This window comes from Molothrus ater, chromosome 5 (genome assembly GCF_012460135.2).
Source record: "Molothrus ater isolate BHLD 08-10-18 breed brown headed cowbird chromosome 5, BPBGC_Mater_1.1, whole genome shotgun sequence".
Taxonomy (NCBI): Eukaryota; Metazoa; Chordata; class Aves; order Passeriformes; family Icteridae; genus Molothrus; species Molothrus ater.
The window spans coordinates 907,697-922,716 of NC_050482.2; the positions used below are offsets into that span (position 1 = coordinate 907,697).

General features: G+C 55.2%; 1 protein-coding gene across 4 annotated transcripts in view; it reads right to left on the minus strand.

The window, feature by feature from the left end:
* The window catches only part of SHANK3 (SH3 and multiple ankyrin repeat domains 3), a 164,735-nt gene that overhangs the window by 51,780 nt on the left and 97,935 nt on the right, over positions 1-15,020 (minus strand). For all 4 annotated transcript variants that reach the window (XR_008508403.1, XM_054514833.1, XM_054514835.1 and 1 more), the window contains exons 16-17: positions 10,886-10,968; positions 2,954-3,078 (exon numbers count right to left, since the gene is read on the minus strand). Coding sequence is in view for 3 of the 4 variants with exons in the window: in XM_054514833.1 (XP_054370808.1) it covers positions 2,954-3,078; positions 10,886-10,968 (208 nt within the window). In the remaining variant the exon portion in view is untranslated. The remainder of the gene's footprint in view (positions 1-2,953; positions 3,079-10,885; positions 10,969-15,020) is intronic.

Sequence of the window (15,020 nt, forward strand, 5' to 3'; positions counted from 1 at the left end):
AGAGGTTGGATCTTGGCAATTCCCCAGCCTGGCACCGGGAATTTCCTCATGGAGCCATTCCCGGAATGTGGTTCATGGGATCATGGAATTGTTGGAGGTTGGAAAAGCCTTTGGAGATCAAATCCCAGAATTCCCAGCTCTGCCAGGGCCACCCTGGATCCGGGTCCCCCGAATCCACTGGGATTTGCCTCCCTCCAGGAGGAATTTTCCTGATTTCCAGCCTAAACTGTGGCTGTTCCAGAGGCTGCTCCAGATTTTCCGGGAGGAATTCCTGCCAGCGCCTTCCCGAATGGAATTCAGGGCTGGAATTGGCACCGAGGGCAGCTCGGAACACCTCCAGGAGTGACCCAATTCCCAAAGGGAATGTGGGGACTCTGGATCCCTCCGGATCCCTCGGGATCCACACCTGGAGAATTCCAGAACTTCCTCATCCACGCCTGGAGAGCTCCTGGCAGTTCCACCACCTGGAGGACCTCAGGGCCCTCTGGATCCACATCTGGAAAACTTCTGGAAGCTTCAACATGTTCAGGACTTTGGATCCCTCTGGATCCACATCTCTGGAATTACAGAACCTCCTGATCCACACCCGGAGGGCTCTGGAACCGACTGATGCACGCCTGGAAAAGTCCTGGAAGCTCCATCACCTGGAGAGCTCTGGATCCTTCTGGATCCACACCTGGAGGATTTCTGGAAGCTTGGAATCCGCAGGGATTTCCCCATGGAAAGGGGGGTCAGGCCTTGGCAGGGGCTGCCCAGGGAGCTTTGGAGTCCCCGTCCCTGGAGGTGTCCAGGGAATTCCTGGAATTCCACTCGGGGCTCTGGGCTGGGGATCAGGCCCAGCTTGGGCTCGGTGCCCTTGGAATTCTTTTCCAAGCCCAGGGATCCTGGGATTCTGAGGAGAAGCACATGGGAACAGCTCCAGGATTTTGGGAAGCCTCTCCCGGGCGCTGAGCAGGGACATTCCCGGTGTCACACTGGCCCCAAAAGGAAGTTCAGGGAATATGCCAGGCTGGAGCTGGGAAATTATCCATGGAAAAGGCGGAGAGGAGGAAAATCCGGAAATTGGATTCCATGGATAAAAGGAGCTCCCAGAGCTCAGAGGGAAAGGGAAAATTCCCAGTGGGGAAGGGAAGAGCTGAGGGAATTCCCAAAACAGCTCCTGAATCCACTGGAATGAATCCAGAGGAGGCTCTGGAGCTGCTCCAAGGCTGGAACCCCTCTGGAGTTGGGTTGGGAAATTTGGGAATGTTCCCCTGGAGAAGGGAAGGCTCCAGGGAGAGCTCAGAGCCCCTGGCAGGGCCTGCAGGGGCTCCAGGAGAGCTGCAGAGGGACTGGGGCCAAGGCCTGCAGGGACAGCACCCAGGGAATGGCTCCCAGTGCCAGAGGGCAGCCAGGGATGGGATCTTGGCAATGAGGAATTCCTGGCTGGGCTGGGATTGCCAGAGCAGCTGGGGCTGCCCCTGCATCCCTGCAGTGCCCAAGGAAGGATTGGAGCAGCCTGGGATGGTGGGAGGTGTCCAGGGGTTGGAAGTGGATGGGCTGGGAGGTTCTTCCAACCCAAACCACACCAGGGTTGGGGAATTGTGGAATCCTTGCCCATGGAATGCCGGCAGTGCCTCGGGAAGGGCCCCTGAGCCCCCCAGGGATCCGTGGAGGGAGAGCCCGGGAAAAGTGGGATGTGCCCCGGGCTGGGGCCAGGGCAGCTCTGCTGGGATCGGGGCAGGGATCGGGAATGTCCTTCTGGGCCTGCCCAGCTCCTGCCAGGAGCCAGCGGGGATCGGGATCTGCTCCAGGGAATGAGCCCCGGGAAAAGAGGGAGCGGCCTCAGCCTGGGCCAGGGCAGGTTTGGATTGGATTTTTGGGAATTTCTCCATGGAAAGGAGCCTCCAGCCATCCCAAATCCCTCCGGGCTTTGTTTTCCTCCTTCTCCAGTCAGGACAAGCAGGAGTGGGAATGTCCCAGGTCTCCTCCCAGCTTTCCATGGAGACAGAGCCTGAAATCCTCAGTGTGGAGAAAATCAGGATCAGATTCCCACCCAAAGCACGTCCTGCAGCACAAAATGCCAGAAATTTATCCCAAATAGAATTCTGGAATGGTTTGGGTGGGAAGAACCTCAAAGCTCATTCTGGGGACACTTCCCACCATCCCAGGCTGCTCCAATCCTTCCTTGGACACTGCAGGGATGCAGGGGCAGCCCCAGCTGCTCTGGCAATCCCAGCCCAGCCAGGAATTGCTCATTGCCAAGATCCCATCCCTGGCTGCCCTCTGGCACTGGGAGCCATTCCCTGGGGGCTGTCCCTGCAGGCCTTGGCACCAGTCCCTCTGCAGCTCTCCTGGGGCCCCTGGAATGTGCTGGAAGCTCTCCCTGGATCCTTCCCTTCTCCAGGGGAACATTCCCAGCTCTCCCAGCCTGGCAGGATCCGTCCCAATCCCAACTCTCTGCACATTCCATTGCAATCCAACTTTCCATGATCCTTTTCCAAGCAAACAGTGCCTGTATCCAGTCCCTGAATCATTCCCTGGATTTCCTACTGGGAAACCTTTTTTCCGCCTTTCTAAACTCCAGCCCTGTCCTGGTCCCACCAATCCCATGGGAACATCCCAAGTTCCTCCTCCAGCCAGGAAAATCCCTAAAGCACCAACAAATTCAGGGAATACCCTGAAAATCCCGGTGTGTTCTCCACGGGATGGAGCACCCACAATTCCACGGGGATTCACTGGCACTGAGGGACTCTGGATCCCTCTGGATCTCCACACCTGGAGAATTCCAGATCCTCCTGATCCACACCTGGAGGACTCCGGGATCCCTCTGGATCCACACCCAAAGAACCTCTGGAAGTTCCATGACCTGGAGGACTACGGCTCCTCCTGACCCATACCTGGTAGAATTCCAAAACCCCTGGGCAATTCCCAAAACTCGCTGGGAAGGGGTGGAATTCCGGGAGGAGCTCACCTCGATCAGAAAGTCCCCCGTGCGCAATCCCGCTCTCCAGGCGACTCCTTCCACATCCACGGATTCCAGGTACTGCAGCGCTGGGAATGCTGGCGTGGGCGTGAACTCCTCGATCGGGGTCTCGGCTGGAAAACACAACGGGAAGGGGAACTGAGGGATTTCCAAGGAAATTCCGTAAGGGAAGGCTCAGCCCGTGCACAGCATTCCTAAAATCGTGGAATTACGGAGCTGGAAAAGCCTCGGAGTGCAACTGTCCCCAGCAGTGCCGAGGCCACCCCTGATCCGTGTCCCCAAGTGCCACATCCATGGATTCATGGATTTGAATCCCAGCCCTTGTCCTGCCCCTGTTCCCACCTCAGTGATGGAATCAGTATTGGAATCAATGATGGAATCAGTGATGGAAATAATGAAGGCATCCAAGATGGAATCAATAATGGAATCCAAGAAGGAATCAATGATGGAATCCAAGAGGGAATCAATGAAAGAATCCAAGATGGAGTCAATAATGGATCTAATAACGGAACTAATAATGGAATCAATGATGGAATCCAAGATGGACTCAATGAAGGAATCAACAATAGAATCCAAGGTGGAACCAATAATGGAATCAATGATGGAATTATGAGCTGGAAAATCCCTTGGAGAGCATCAAATCCAACTGTCCCCAGCAGTGCCGAGGCCACCCCTGATCCGTGTCCCCAAGTGCCACATCCATGGATTCATGGATTTGAATCCCAGCCCTTGTCCTGCCCCTGTTCCCACCTCAGTGATGGAATCCGAGGTGGAATCAGTATTGGAATCAATGATGGAATCAATGATGGGAATAATGAAGGAATCCAAGATGGAATCAATAATGGAACTAATAATGGAATCAATGATGGAATCCAAGATGGAATCCAAGATGGAATCAATGATGGAATCAATGAAGGAATCCAAGATGGAATCAATAATGGCACTAATAATGGAATCAATGAAAGAATCAATAAAGGAATCAAAGAAGGAATCAGTGATGGAATCCAGGATGGGATAAACAATGTACTCAGTCATGGAATTAACAATGGAATCAATGATGGAACCAATAATAGAATCAGTCATGGAATCAATGATGGAGTCATGGAGTCATTTGGGTTGGAAAATCCCTTGGAGAACATCAAATCCAACCGTTCCCAGCACTGCCGAGGCCACCCCCGATCCATGTGCCCAAGTGCTGCATCCACATGGATTTGGATCCCACCAGGAACGGGGATTCCCTGGACACCTCCAGGGACGGCGACTCCAGAGCTCCCTGGGCAGCCCCTGCCAAGGCCTGACCCCTTTCCATGGAAAACGATCCCAAATCCCAGAGCTGAGCCTGCCCTGGCCCAGGCTGAGGCCGCTCCCTCTTTTCCCGGGGCTCATTCCCTGGAGCAGATCCCGATCCCCGCTGGCTCCTGGCAGGAGCTGGGCAGGCCCAGAAGGACATTCCCGATCCCTGCCCCGATCCCGGCAGAGCTGCCCTGGCCCCAGCCCAGGGCACATCCCACTTTTCCCAGGCTCTCCCTGCACGGATCCCTGGGGGGCTCGGGGGCCCTTCCCGAGGCACTGCCGGCATTCCATGGGCAAGGATTCCACAATTCCCCAACCCTGGTGGGGCCTGCCTGGGAAGGACCCCCCAGCCCATCCCAAGGATCCCCCAGGATCCAGGAGATCCCATGGGCACAGCCCAGGAAGTTTTCCAATGGTTTCCATTGCCAGGATCTGGGAATTCCACCCTGGGTCGATCCCAAACCTTTGGCTTCCAGAATAGATCCAGAGGATCCACCCAGACCCACAAGAGCTCTGGAAAACAGGAGAAATTCCCACTGGGACAATCCAGCCTGAGGAAAATCCATCCATTCAATCCTTCCTGCTCTCCTTATCCCAAGTTTTCCCTCATCCCTCTCACTTCCAGCCAAGTCCTTCCCACGGAGCCGCAGGGTCTCCTCATTCCCAAATCCGCCTGGAGCGGATCAGGAGCCAGGAGAAACTCTCATCCCTACAGACTATCCCAAGAAATGGATTTTTAGGAGCGGATGGATCCCAGATCCCCGAGGTGACCCCGGTGGCCTCTCCTTTGACGCCCTTCCAGCGACATTCCCAGCGTTCCCCTCCCTTCCCGCCAAACCAAGCCTCCGTTTCCACCCAGATCCAAGACTTTTCCTCCTCTCTCCGTTTTTTCTCCCACATTTTAGGCGGGATTTTTCCACTCCGGCACGGATCGCACCCAGGGAACCTTTCCCTGCCACCCCTCCCTGTGCTGAAGCTTCTCAGCTGCTTCCCACCAACGGCTTTCCACGATTTCTGCCTTTCCCGGGAGAAGTGGCAAACGCTTGACAGCTCATCCCTATTTTTAGACATTCCGACGGAGTGTCGGAGCGCTCTCCAAACCCTCCAGGATCCTTCCAGGATCTCAGCTCCTCTGATCCCAGGATGCTCCAAGTGTCCGACCTGGCCTTGGACACGTCCAGGGATCCCAGCCATGGATTCTCTGGGATAAATTTCACGGAGCAAATCCCACATTCCCGTGGATCCCACAGCATCCCATGCCCATCCATCCCCTGAGTTATCCATGTGTCATTCCAGGCACTTTTCCAGCTTTTTCCGTGGGCTGAGAGCCACCAGCCCACGGCGGGTGCACGTCGTGATCCAGGATTTGGGAAGCGCTGCCAGAGCCTGAAGGATTTGGCAAATGGGAAAATGCTCGGGAATTGGGAATTGTCTCCCTGCGGAATAATTCCAGGAGCAGAATTTTATCCAGGAGGGGACAAAGGGACACAGGGACAATTCCCACCATCCCAGATTTCTCCAGCCTGGCCTGGGGCACTGCCAGGGATGCAGGGGCAGCCCCAGCTGCTCTGGCAATCCCAGCCCAGCCAGGAATTGCTCATTGCCAAGATCCCATCCCTGGCTGCCCTCTGGCACTGGGAGCCATTCCCTGGGTGCTGTCCCTGCAGGCCTTGGCCCCAGTCCCTCTGCAGCTCTCCTGGAGCCCCTTCAGGCCCTGCCAGGGGCTCTGAGCTCTCCCTGGATCCTTGTCCTCTCCAGGGGAGCATTCCCAGTTTTTCAGAGGGAAGCTGATCCAACCCTCTGGATTTGCTCCGGGATTTCCAGGTCCTCCTGGTGTCGGGAGCACTGGAGCTCCCCCTGGAATGGTTTGGGTGGGAAGGGACCCATATCCCACCCAATTCCAACCCTTGGACACTTCCCACGATCCCACGGTGCTCCAAGCCCTGTCCTGCCTTTAGGAATTTTTCTCCCAGGTTTTACAACCCCTGGGACTGGAGAAGGGAGAGGAGAAGGACATCCCTGCTCCCGGCAAATCCTGGGAATCCTGATCCGCCTCTCCCAGCTCAGCCGTTCCCAAAACCAGTTTGGGACCAAACGCGATCCAGGGAATGCTCCAGGTGTGGAAATAATGGAAAATCTATCCCTAAATGCCCTCCCAGGGAAGAAATCCAATGGGAAGAGTCTCCCATCCAACAGGAGAACCAAACCAAAAAGTTGGGAATTAAATCCAGGAAGCTCCCACTGGGAATGAGGGGAATTCCCTGACCAGGAGGTTCAGCCTTTCCCACCAAAACTCCGGACTTGGAATTCTGGGAAGCGCTATCGGAACCCCTGAGGAGCCATCACGGCCCTGGCTGGGGAATTGGGAATTCCTGGGCTTAAATTCCCAGAATTCCCAGTTGGAATTCCAGAGCCAGCTGCGGGAGAAGCCCTGGCAGAGCCGGGTCACCAGGAAGGCCTGGGAGCTCCAAAATCCATCCTGGAGGGAACCAAATCCCATTCAGAGGGACAAAATTCCATCCTGGAAGCACCAAATCCCAGCCTGAAGGGACTAAATTCCATCCTGGAAGCACCAAATCCTATCCTGGGAACAACGAATCTATCCCAGCGAACCAAATCCCATCCTGAGAAACCAAATCCCATCCTGGGGAATCAAATTCCATCCTGGAAGCACCAAATCCCATCCTGGGGACACCGAAATTCCATCCTGGGGACACCAAAATCCCATCCAGGAGGACAAAATTCCATCCTGGAAGCACCAATTCCCATCCTGGTCATCCCTGGAGTGGTGAGGCAGTTGGAGCAGGTCCCCATCCCAGGGATCCCGGAAAGTTCCAACCTCAGGGAATTCCCAAAGGATCCTTCAATCCTCGACGGATCCTGGCAAGCGCCAGAGCTCATGGAATTCCCAAAGGATCCACTGATTCCACAGATCCTGGCAAGTTCTGAGCTCAGGGAATTCCCACCTGGAATATCCAACCCCCAGCCCAGCTCCAGGCTGTTCCCTTTCCTCCTTTCCCATGGGGCTGGCTCCTTCAGAAGATCCACAGGAAGGAATACTCTTAGGAATTTTGGGAATGACCCGGATCTCTCCAGGCACACCAAGGAAAGCTCATCCCATCCAGCAAAAACTTGGATTCGTTCCCTTAATTTGGATTTCAGGACACATCCCTGTTTTCCATAAAATTGTGGAATGGGTTGGGTGGGAAGGGCCCTCAAAGCTCATCCCATTCCAGGATGGCATTCCATGATCCCAGGCTGCTCCAGCCCGGCCCTGGGCAATCCCAGGGATCCAGGGAGAGCCACAGATTCCCCGGGAATTCCCAAGGGATTGGATGTGGGGCAAAGCCAGCTCCGAGAGCTGCAGGGACTGGGATAAACGGGAACAACTCCGATCCCTGGGACGGAACGGGATGGGACGTTCCCCTCAGGAACTGGGAAGAGCCGGAGCTGGGATGGGCTGGGAAGGACCCCAGGGTGGGCAGGGCCTTTTCCCATGGAGTGGGAAAAATTCCAGGGAGGAATTTGCAGCAGGAAGAGCAAATTTCTTCAAGGATCATCCCAAAATCCGCCTCCCTCTCCCTGCCCGGGATGAAGCTCCAGCCCTGCCTTTTCCAGCCCTGCCTTTCCCAGCTCCTTTTCCCTCTTTTCCCCACAGGCCTGGAGTGGTTTTCCAGGAAAATCCAAAGGGAGCAGTGGTGACAAGGACAGGGACAACTCTGGGTCTAAAATCCATGGAATTCCGGCCCAAAATCCATGGAATACCGGGATGAGGGGCTAGGAAATGGGGGGGATTCCAAGCCACTTCCCCAACTTGGGAATGCTTCTCCAGAGGGAGCATTCCCAGATTCTGGATCTTCCAGGCCAGGACCCCCTGCATCCATGACCTCCCTGTGTCCCACAGAATTCCCAAATCCCGCAGAATTCCCAAATCCCACATGCCCCATGCCCACTCCAAGCGCTTCCCTCAGCCTCAGCACATGAAGGGAAACCGGGAATGGCAGGAGAGCCAGGAAGGAAAAAAAAAGAGGAAGAAAAACCCAGGGAATGGGATTAAATTTCCCATTTTTTTTCTGACACAAAAGCTGTGGGATTGATCCCAGGAAAAAACCCCATGGATGCCATTTTGGGCCCTGAAGTTTCACTTGGTGCTCCACGGATGGGAAATCCATAGGGAATGGGAGGGAAATTCCCACTGGGATGCAAACCTTGGGACAGGAGGGACAGAAGGGACAGAAATCCAGGAGTTCTCCTGGAAAATCCCATTCCAGCCTGGATCTGCAGCTCTTCCCAGCTTTCCTCCCACATGGAAAACAGCTCCGCTGTCCCTCTGCTCCTGGGAATGCCGGGGGTGGAGAGGTCCCTCCATCCCGAGCTTTTCCCGCCTCCTCTTCCCTAGATCCATAGGAACATTCCCAAGTCTCCAAGGGATTCTTTTTTTTTTTTTTTTTTTTTGCAGCAAAAAGGTGGAATTCTGGACAAAGGAGCCATGGGAAACTCCCAGGAAAGATCCCGGCCCTGGGAGAGCCCCGGGATGAGCCGGGAATGAGCTCCGGGGTGGGAGCAGCAGGAAAAGCTCTCCCGGTTTTCCCCAGGGATCCCAAAAGCCCCCAGCTGCCCCCGGCCAAAATCCAGGGAAAAGCTCCAAGCACTCCAACCCCAGAAAGCCATGGATGGAGCTGGGCAGGGGCTGTTCACTCCCACAGGGAAAAGGAGTGAAAATTCCCAAAAATTCCAAGCAGCATCCACACCAAAATCCCCAGAAAGTGGGAAAGGAGAGGACAGAACGAGGGAAGGAAATCCCTTTGGAGCCCCCCAGGATTGCTGGGAATGGGGCTCTGGAGCTGAGCAGGGGCCGCTCATCCCTCCGGGAAGCAAAGTGACAATTCCCAAAAATTCCAAGCAGCATCCACAGAAAATCTCCTGAAAATTCCGAGAGAGCCACGATGGCAGCAGGACACTGCACAGAACTGGAGAAACCCAGGGAAGAAAATCCCTTTGGAGCCCCTCCCCGGATAACCAGGAATGAGAATCCCGGGCTGTTCATTCCATGGGGGAAAAGAAGAGAAAATTCCCAAAAATTCCAAGGCACCACCAGCACTAAAACCCCCAAAATGCCGAGAGAGCCACAATGGCAGCAGGACACGGCACAGAACTGGAGAGAACCGGAGAAATCCAGGGAAGAAAACCCCCTTGGAGCCCCCCAGGATTACTGGGAATGAGAATCCTGAGCCGTTCATCCCTCAGGGAAAAGCAGTGACAATTCCCAAAAATTCCAAGCCACCAGCACCAAACCCCCCCGCCCAAAACCCCAAATCCACAACCCCGGACCAAGACACCAAACAAGCCAGGGAGGAAAATCCCTCTGGAGCCTGGGAATGAGAATCCCGGGAATGAGAATCCTGAACTGTTCATGCCTCAGGGAAAAGCAGCGACAATTCTCAAAAATTCCAAGGCACCACGAGCAGCACCTGCCCAAAAATGTGAGGGAGCCACGATGGCAGCAGGACACGGCACTGAGCCGGAGAAATCCAGGGAGGAAAATCCCCTTGGAGCCCCCCCAGGATTGCTGGGAATGGGGCTCCGGAGCCATTCATTCTCCCAGGGAAAGGGAGCAAAAATTCCCCAAAAATTCCAAGGCACCATGAGCAGCACCAGCATCAAAACCCCCGAAATTTTGCGGGAGCCACGATGGCAGCAGGACACGGCACTGAGCCGGAGAAATCCGGGGAGGAAAATCCCCTTGGAGCCCCCCAGGATTGCTGGGAATGAGGATCCCGAGCCGAGCAAGGGCTGCTCATTTCCACAGGGAAAAGGAGTGAAAATTCCTACAAATTCCAAGGCATCACCAGCACCAAACCTCCCCCCCCAAGCCCCAAATCCACAACCCCAGACCACGACACTGAACGAGCCGGGGAGGAAAATCCCTCTGGAGCCTGGGAATGAGAATCCCAGGAATGAGAACCATGAGCCATTCATTCTCCCAGGGAAAAGCAGCGACAATTCCCAAAAATTCCAAGGCACCACCAGCACCAAAACCCCCGAAATTCCGAGAGAGCCACGATGGCACCAGGACATGGCATTGAACCAGAGAAACCCGGGGAAGAAAATCCCTTTGGAGCCCCCCAGGATGGCTGGGAATGAGGCTCCGGAGCTGAGCAGGGGCTGTTCATTCCCTCAGGGAAGTGAACTGAATATTCCCAAAAATTCCAAGGCACCATGAGCAGCACCAGCACCACAGCCCCCGGAACTCCAAGCCCACAACCCCAGACCACGCCACCGAACCGAGCCAGGGAAGGAAAATCCCTTTGGAGCCCCGCAGGATTAGCGGGAATGAGAACCCTGAGCCGTCCATTCCCTGACGGAAAAGGAGTGAAAATTCCCAAAAATCCCGAGGCACCGCCAGCACCAAACCAAAACCCGAAACCCCAGACCCACAACCCCATTCCACGCCACCGCCCCAGCCCGATCCCCTCCAGCGCTGCACAACCACGCCGGAAAAAATCCACGGAAAAAAAACCCCAAAAAACCCTGGGGAAAAAAAAAAACAACCACAAAAAAAAAAAAAAAACGGAAAAAAGAGAAATCCTGGGAAAAACACGCCTGGAAAAGCGGATCCGGGCTTACCTTTGGCCCCGCGCAGGACGAAGCCGAAGCCCTCATGCTCCCGCTTCTGCAGCACGGCCGTCTTCTCCTCGATGATGTAGTCACTGGGCAGGAAAGAGCACAAGAGAATGATGCCAGGGTTAGAGCGCAGCACCATCGCTGCCAGCGCCGTGGCCGCTGCCACCAGCCGGGGGTGGCCCTGTCACCAGCCGGGGGTGGCCTTTGTCACCAGCCAGGGGTGGCCTCTGTCACTCTTCGCATCCAGCCTTTCATCTCCGCAGGGATCGCTGCTTCCCCTCCCCTTCTTTCTCTTTCTTTCTTTCTTTCTCTCTCTCTCTCTTTTTTTCCTTGGTTTTTTGGTTTTTTTTTTCTTTTTTTCCTCCTGGATTTTTTTTTTTTTTTTTTTTCGCCCAAAGTCACACCAAAAAGACGGAAGCGACTTTTGCCTCGGCGTGGAGGAGGAGGAGGAAAAGGAGGAAAAGGAGGAGGAGGAGGGAATTAAAAAAAAAAAAAAGAAGAAGCAGCAGAAGAAATCGTGGATGTTCCCTGCTGCCCACCGGGCCCCTCGCAGTCACCTGCAGAGGAATGCAGGGATACGGAGCCCTCGCAGGAATGCAGGGATAACGGAGCCCACGCAGGAATTTCGGGAATTTCGGGATCCGGAGCTTCGCCCGTCAAACGCGGAGCCCCATCGGGAATCGTCTCTTCCCACACTTGCCAAGCGCGTCTCCCGCGGGAATAAAAACCGGGATTCTTGGATGGAAGCGGCGCTGCCTCCTCGCCGCTGGCCGGGCAGGAGCGGGGCAGAGTTTAAATCCTCATCCCGGCGGATTTGATCCCAAAATTTCCCCCCCTCGGGCGTTGCTAAGTGACGGATTGCCAGGAGCCGGGGGGAAGGAGCATCCTTGGGAAAAGCCGGGAATGATCCAGCGATGGATGGAGGGAGGGATGGAGGGATGGAGCCCCCTCCCCAGATGGGCTCTAGGAGCGGCGGGAGGGGGCGGCGGCCGCAGGTCCCTCCCAGCGGAGCCGCAGGGGTGACATCAGAGCCGGGATAATCCGGGAGCGCCGGGAAGGAGCTTGGGAAGGAGCCGGGAAGTGGGAGCCAGAGCGGGAGGGAGCGAGGGGAGGGATGGGAACGGAGCTTGGGAGGGATGGGAACAATGGGAGGGATGGGGAGATGGAAAAGGTTTGGGAATATTGGGGAGGGATGGGAACAGATGGGAGGGATGGGAACAACGGGAGGGATGGGAACAATGGGAGGGATGGGGAGATGGAAAAGATTTGGGAATATAGGGGAGGCATGGGGAGGGATGGGAACAATGGGAGGGATGAGGAGGGATGGAGAGATGGAAAAGGATGGGAGGGATGGGAACAATGGGAGGGATGGGGGGATGGAGAAGGTTTGGGAATATTGGGGAGGGATTGGGAGGGATGGGAACAACGAGAGGGATGGAAAAGGTTTGGGAATATTGTGGAGGGATGGGAACGGATGGGAACAATGGGAGGGATGAGGAGGGATGGAGAGATGGAAAAGGATGGGAGGGATGGGAACAATGGGAGGAATGGGGAGATGGAGAAGGTTTGGGAATATTGGGGAGGGATGGGAGGGTTGGGAACAATGGGAGGGATGGGGAGATGGAAAAGGTTTGGAAATACTGGGGAGGGATGGGAACGGATGGGAGGGATGAGGAGGGATGGAGAGATGGAAAAGGATGGGAGGGATGGGAACAATGGGAGGGATGGAGAGATGGAAAAGGTTTGGGAATATTGGAGACAGATGGGGAACAATGGGAGGGGTGGGAATTATTTGGAATATTGGAGAGGGATGGGAAAGGACAGGAACAATGGGGAGGGGTGGAGAAGGATTGGGAATACTGGAGAGGGATAAGGAGGGATGGGGAACAATGGGAGGGATGGGGAACAATGGGAGGGATGGGAACCGATGGGAGGGATGGAGAGATGGAGAGATGGAAAAAGTTTGGGAATATTGGAGAGGGATGGGGAAGGATAGATGAGGAGGGATGGAGAAGAATTTGGAATATCAGAGAGGGATAAGGAGGGATGGGAACAGTGGGAGGAATGATTGGGAGGGATGGGAGAGATGAGGAGGGATGGAAAAGAATTGGGAATATGGGAGAGGGATGGGGAGAGATGGGGAACAATGGGAATGATTGGGAGGGATGGAGAGATGGGAACGGATGGGAGGGATGGGAACAATGGGAGGGACAGGAAAGGGTGAGGAATGTTGGGAAATGATTGGGAATCTTGGAAAGGGATGGGAACAATGGGAGGGGTGAGGAGGGATGGAGAGATGGGGAATGGTTGGGAATATTGGAGAGGGATGGGAGGGATGGGAGAGATGGGGAGGGATGGAAAAGGATTGGGAATATTGGAGAGGGATAAGGAGGGATGGGAGAGATGGGGAGTGACTGGGAACAACGGGAATGTTGGGGAGGGATTGGGAGAGATGGGAGCAATGGGATCAGTGGGAGCGCTGGGAATGCTGGGAAGTGTTGGGGAGTGATGGAAACAATGGGAATGATGGGGAATGTTGGGAACGACAGGAACGATGGGGAGTGTTGTAAACCATGGGAATGATGGGAGTGATGGGAATAATGGGGAACAATGGGAATGATGGGAGTGATGGGAGTGATAGGAAGAGATGGAAAATCATGGAAGTGTTTGGAAGGGATTGATGGGAGAGGTGGGGAGCACAGGAACAGTTGGAATTGGCAGGGGGAATTCCCCATGGATCCATTCCCAAGGCACAGGGAGGGACTGGAATTCCACTGGGGAATGAGGGGCGGGGCTGGGCCTGGCCGGCTCCTCCAGAGGGAAAACCTCAGATTCCCGGGAATACTGGGAGAGAATGGATCCCTGCAGGGAACACTGGGAATACCGGGAAGGAAAGGATCCCTGACAGGAAAACCTTGGATTTCCTGGATCACTGGGAGGGAATGGATTCCTGCCGGGAACACTTTGGGAATCCATTCCACAGGGAGACAGCTCCTAATCCCAGAGTGTTTTCCCGCTTCCCAACTCCTGGAATCATGACATGCACCCACTGTGGGCTGGTGGCTCCCCTGCTCTTGGGGTGGTGGGATGGGATTCATGGAATCATGGAAAAAGCTGGAAAAGCTCCGGGCTGGAGCAACGTCATTCCATGGAAATGGGAATGTGGAGGGAGGGAGGGAGGGAAGGAAGGAAAACTCTTCCTGGAAAGGTTTCCCTGGAATGCCACCGGGAGCATTCCCAAGCCTCTGGAACTGTCTGGGGGCAGCAGCTTTTGGGATCGGTTCCCGCGTTCAGGGAGTGTCAGGAATTCTGGGAATCATGGAAGGGTTTGGGGGGTGGGAAGGGACTCCAAGCTCCTGGAATTCCATCCCATTCCGGGATCCCGGGCTGCTCCAACCCGGCCTGGGAAGCTTCCAGGAATCCAGGGGAATCCATGATCCCATTCCTCAGACAAAACGGGTTGGAAAAGTCTCAGTTCCATGGAAAACTGGGAATTCGAGCCTGAGGACACCGGAGGGGCTCCGTGGAGCTGCTTTTCCCATTCTATGGGAAAGAGAGAGCAGGGCCAGATGGGATTTGGGAAGGAATTCCTGGCCGGGAGGGTGGGGAGGGGCTGGGATGGAATTCCAAGGGTCGGAATTGGGCGGGATTTCAGCTCCATTCCCACCCAACCCATTCCAGGATTCTCCCATGGAATTTCCATTTGCCTTCCCAGCCCTGGAGATGTCCAGGGAATTTCCGGAATTCCAGCTCCGGGTTGGGAATCAGGCCCAGCTTGGCCTCAGTGGCCTCGGAGGGCTTTTCCCACCTCAGGAATTCCATGGAATTCAGGATCTCTCCAGCAGCTTCAGCCGAACTCCAATTTTCCTTGAGGAATCCAAAAATTCCCAGGGGAGTGGAATCCCTCTCCAGCCACTCCAACATTCCAGCGTTTTCCTGGGAAGCTGGGACACCTTCCGATGGTTTTTCCCATGGGAATATCCAAGTAGATCCATGAAAACTGATTTTCCTTCCCAGTTTCCCCCGTTTTCCTTTAGAACCCCAGGACTGGGGTTGGAAAAGGGACTCAGGATCATTCCATGGGGCCGGGACAATTCCCGCTATCCCAGGCTGCCCCAGGGTTGTTTTCCCAACCTGG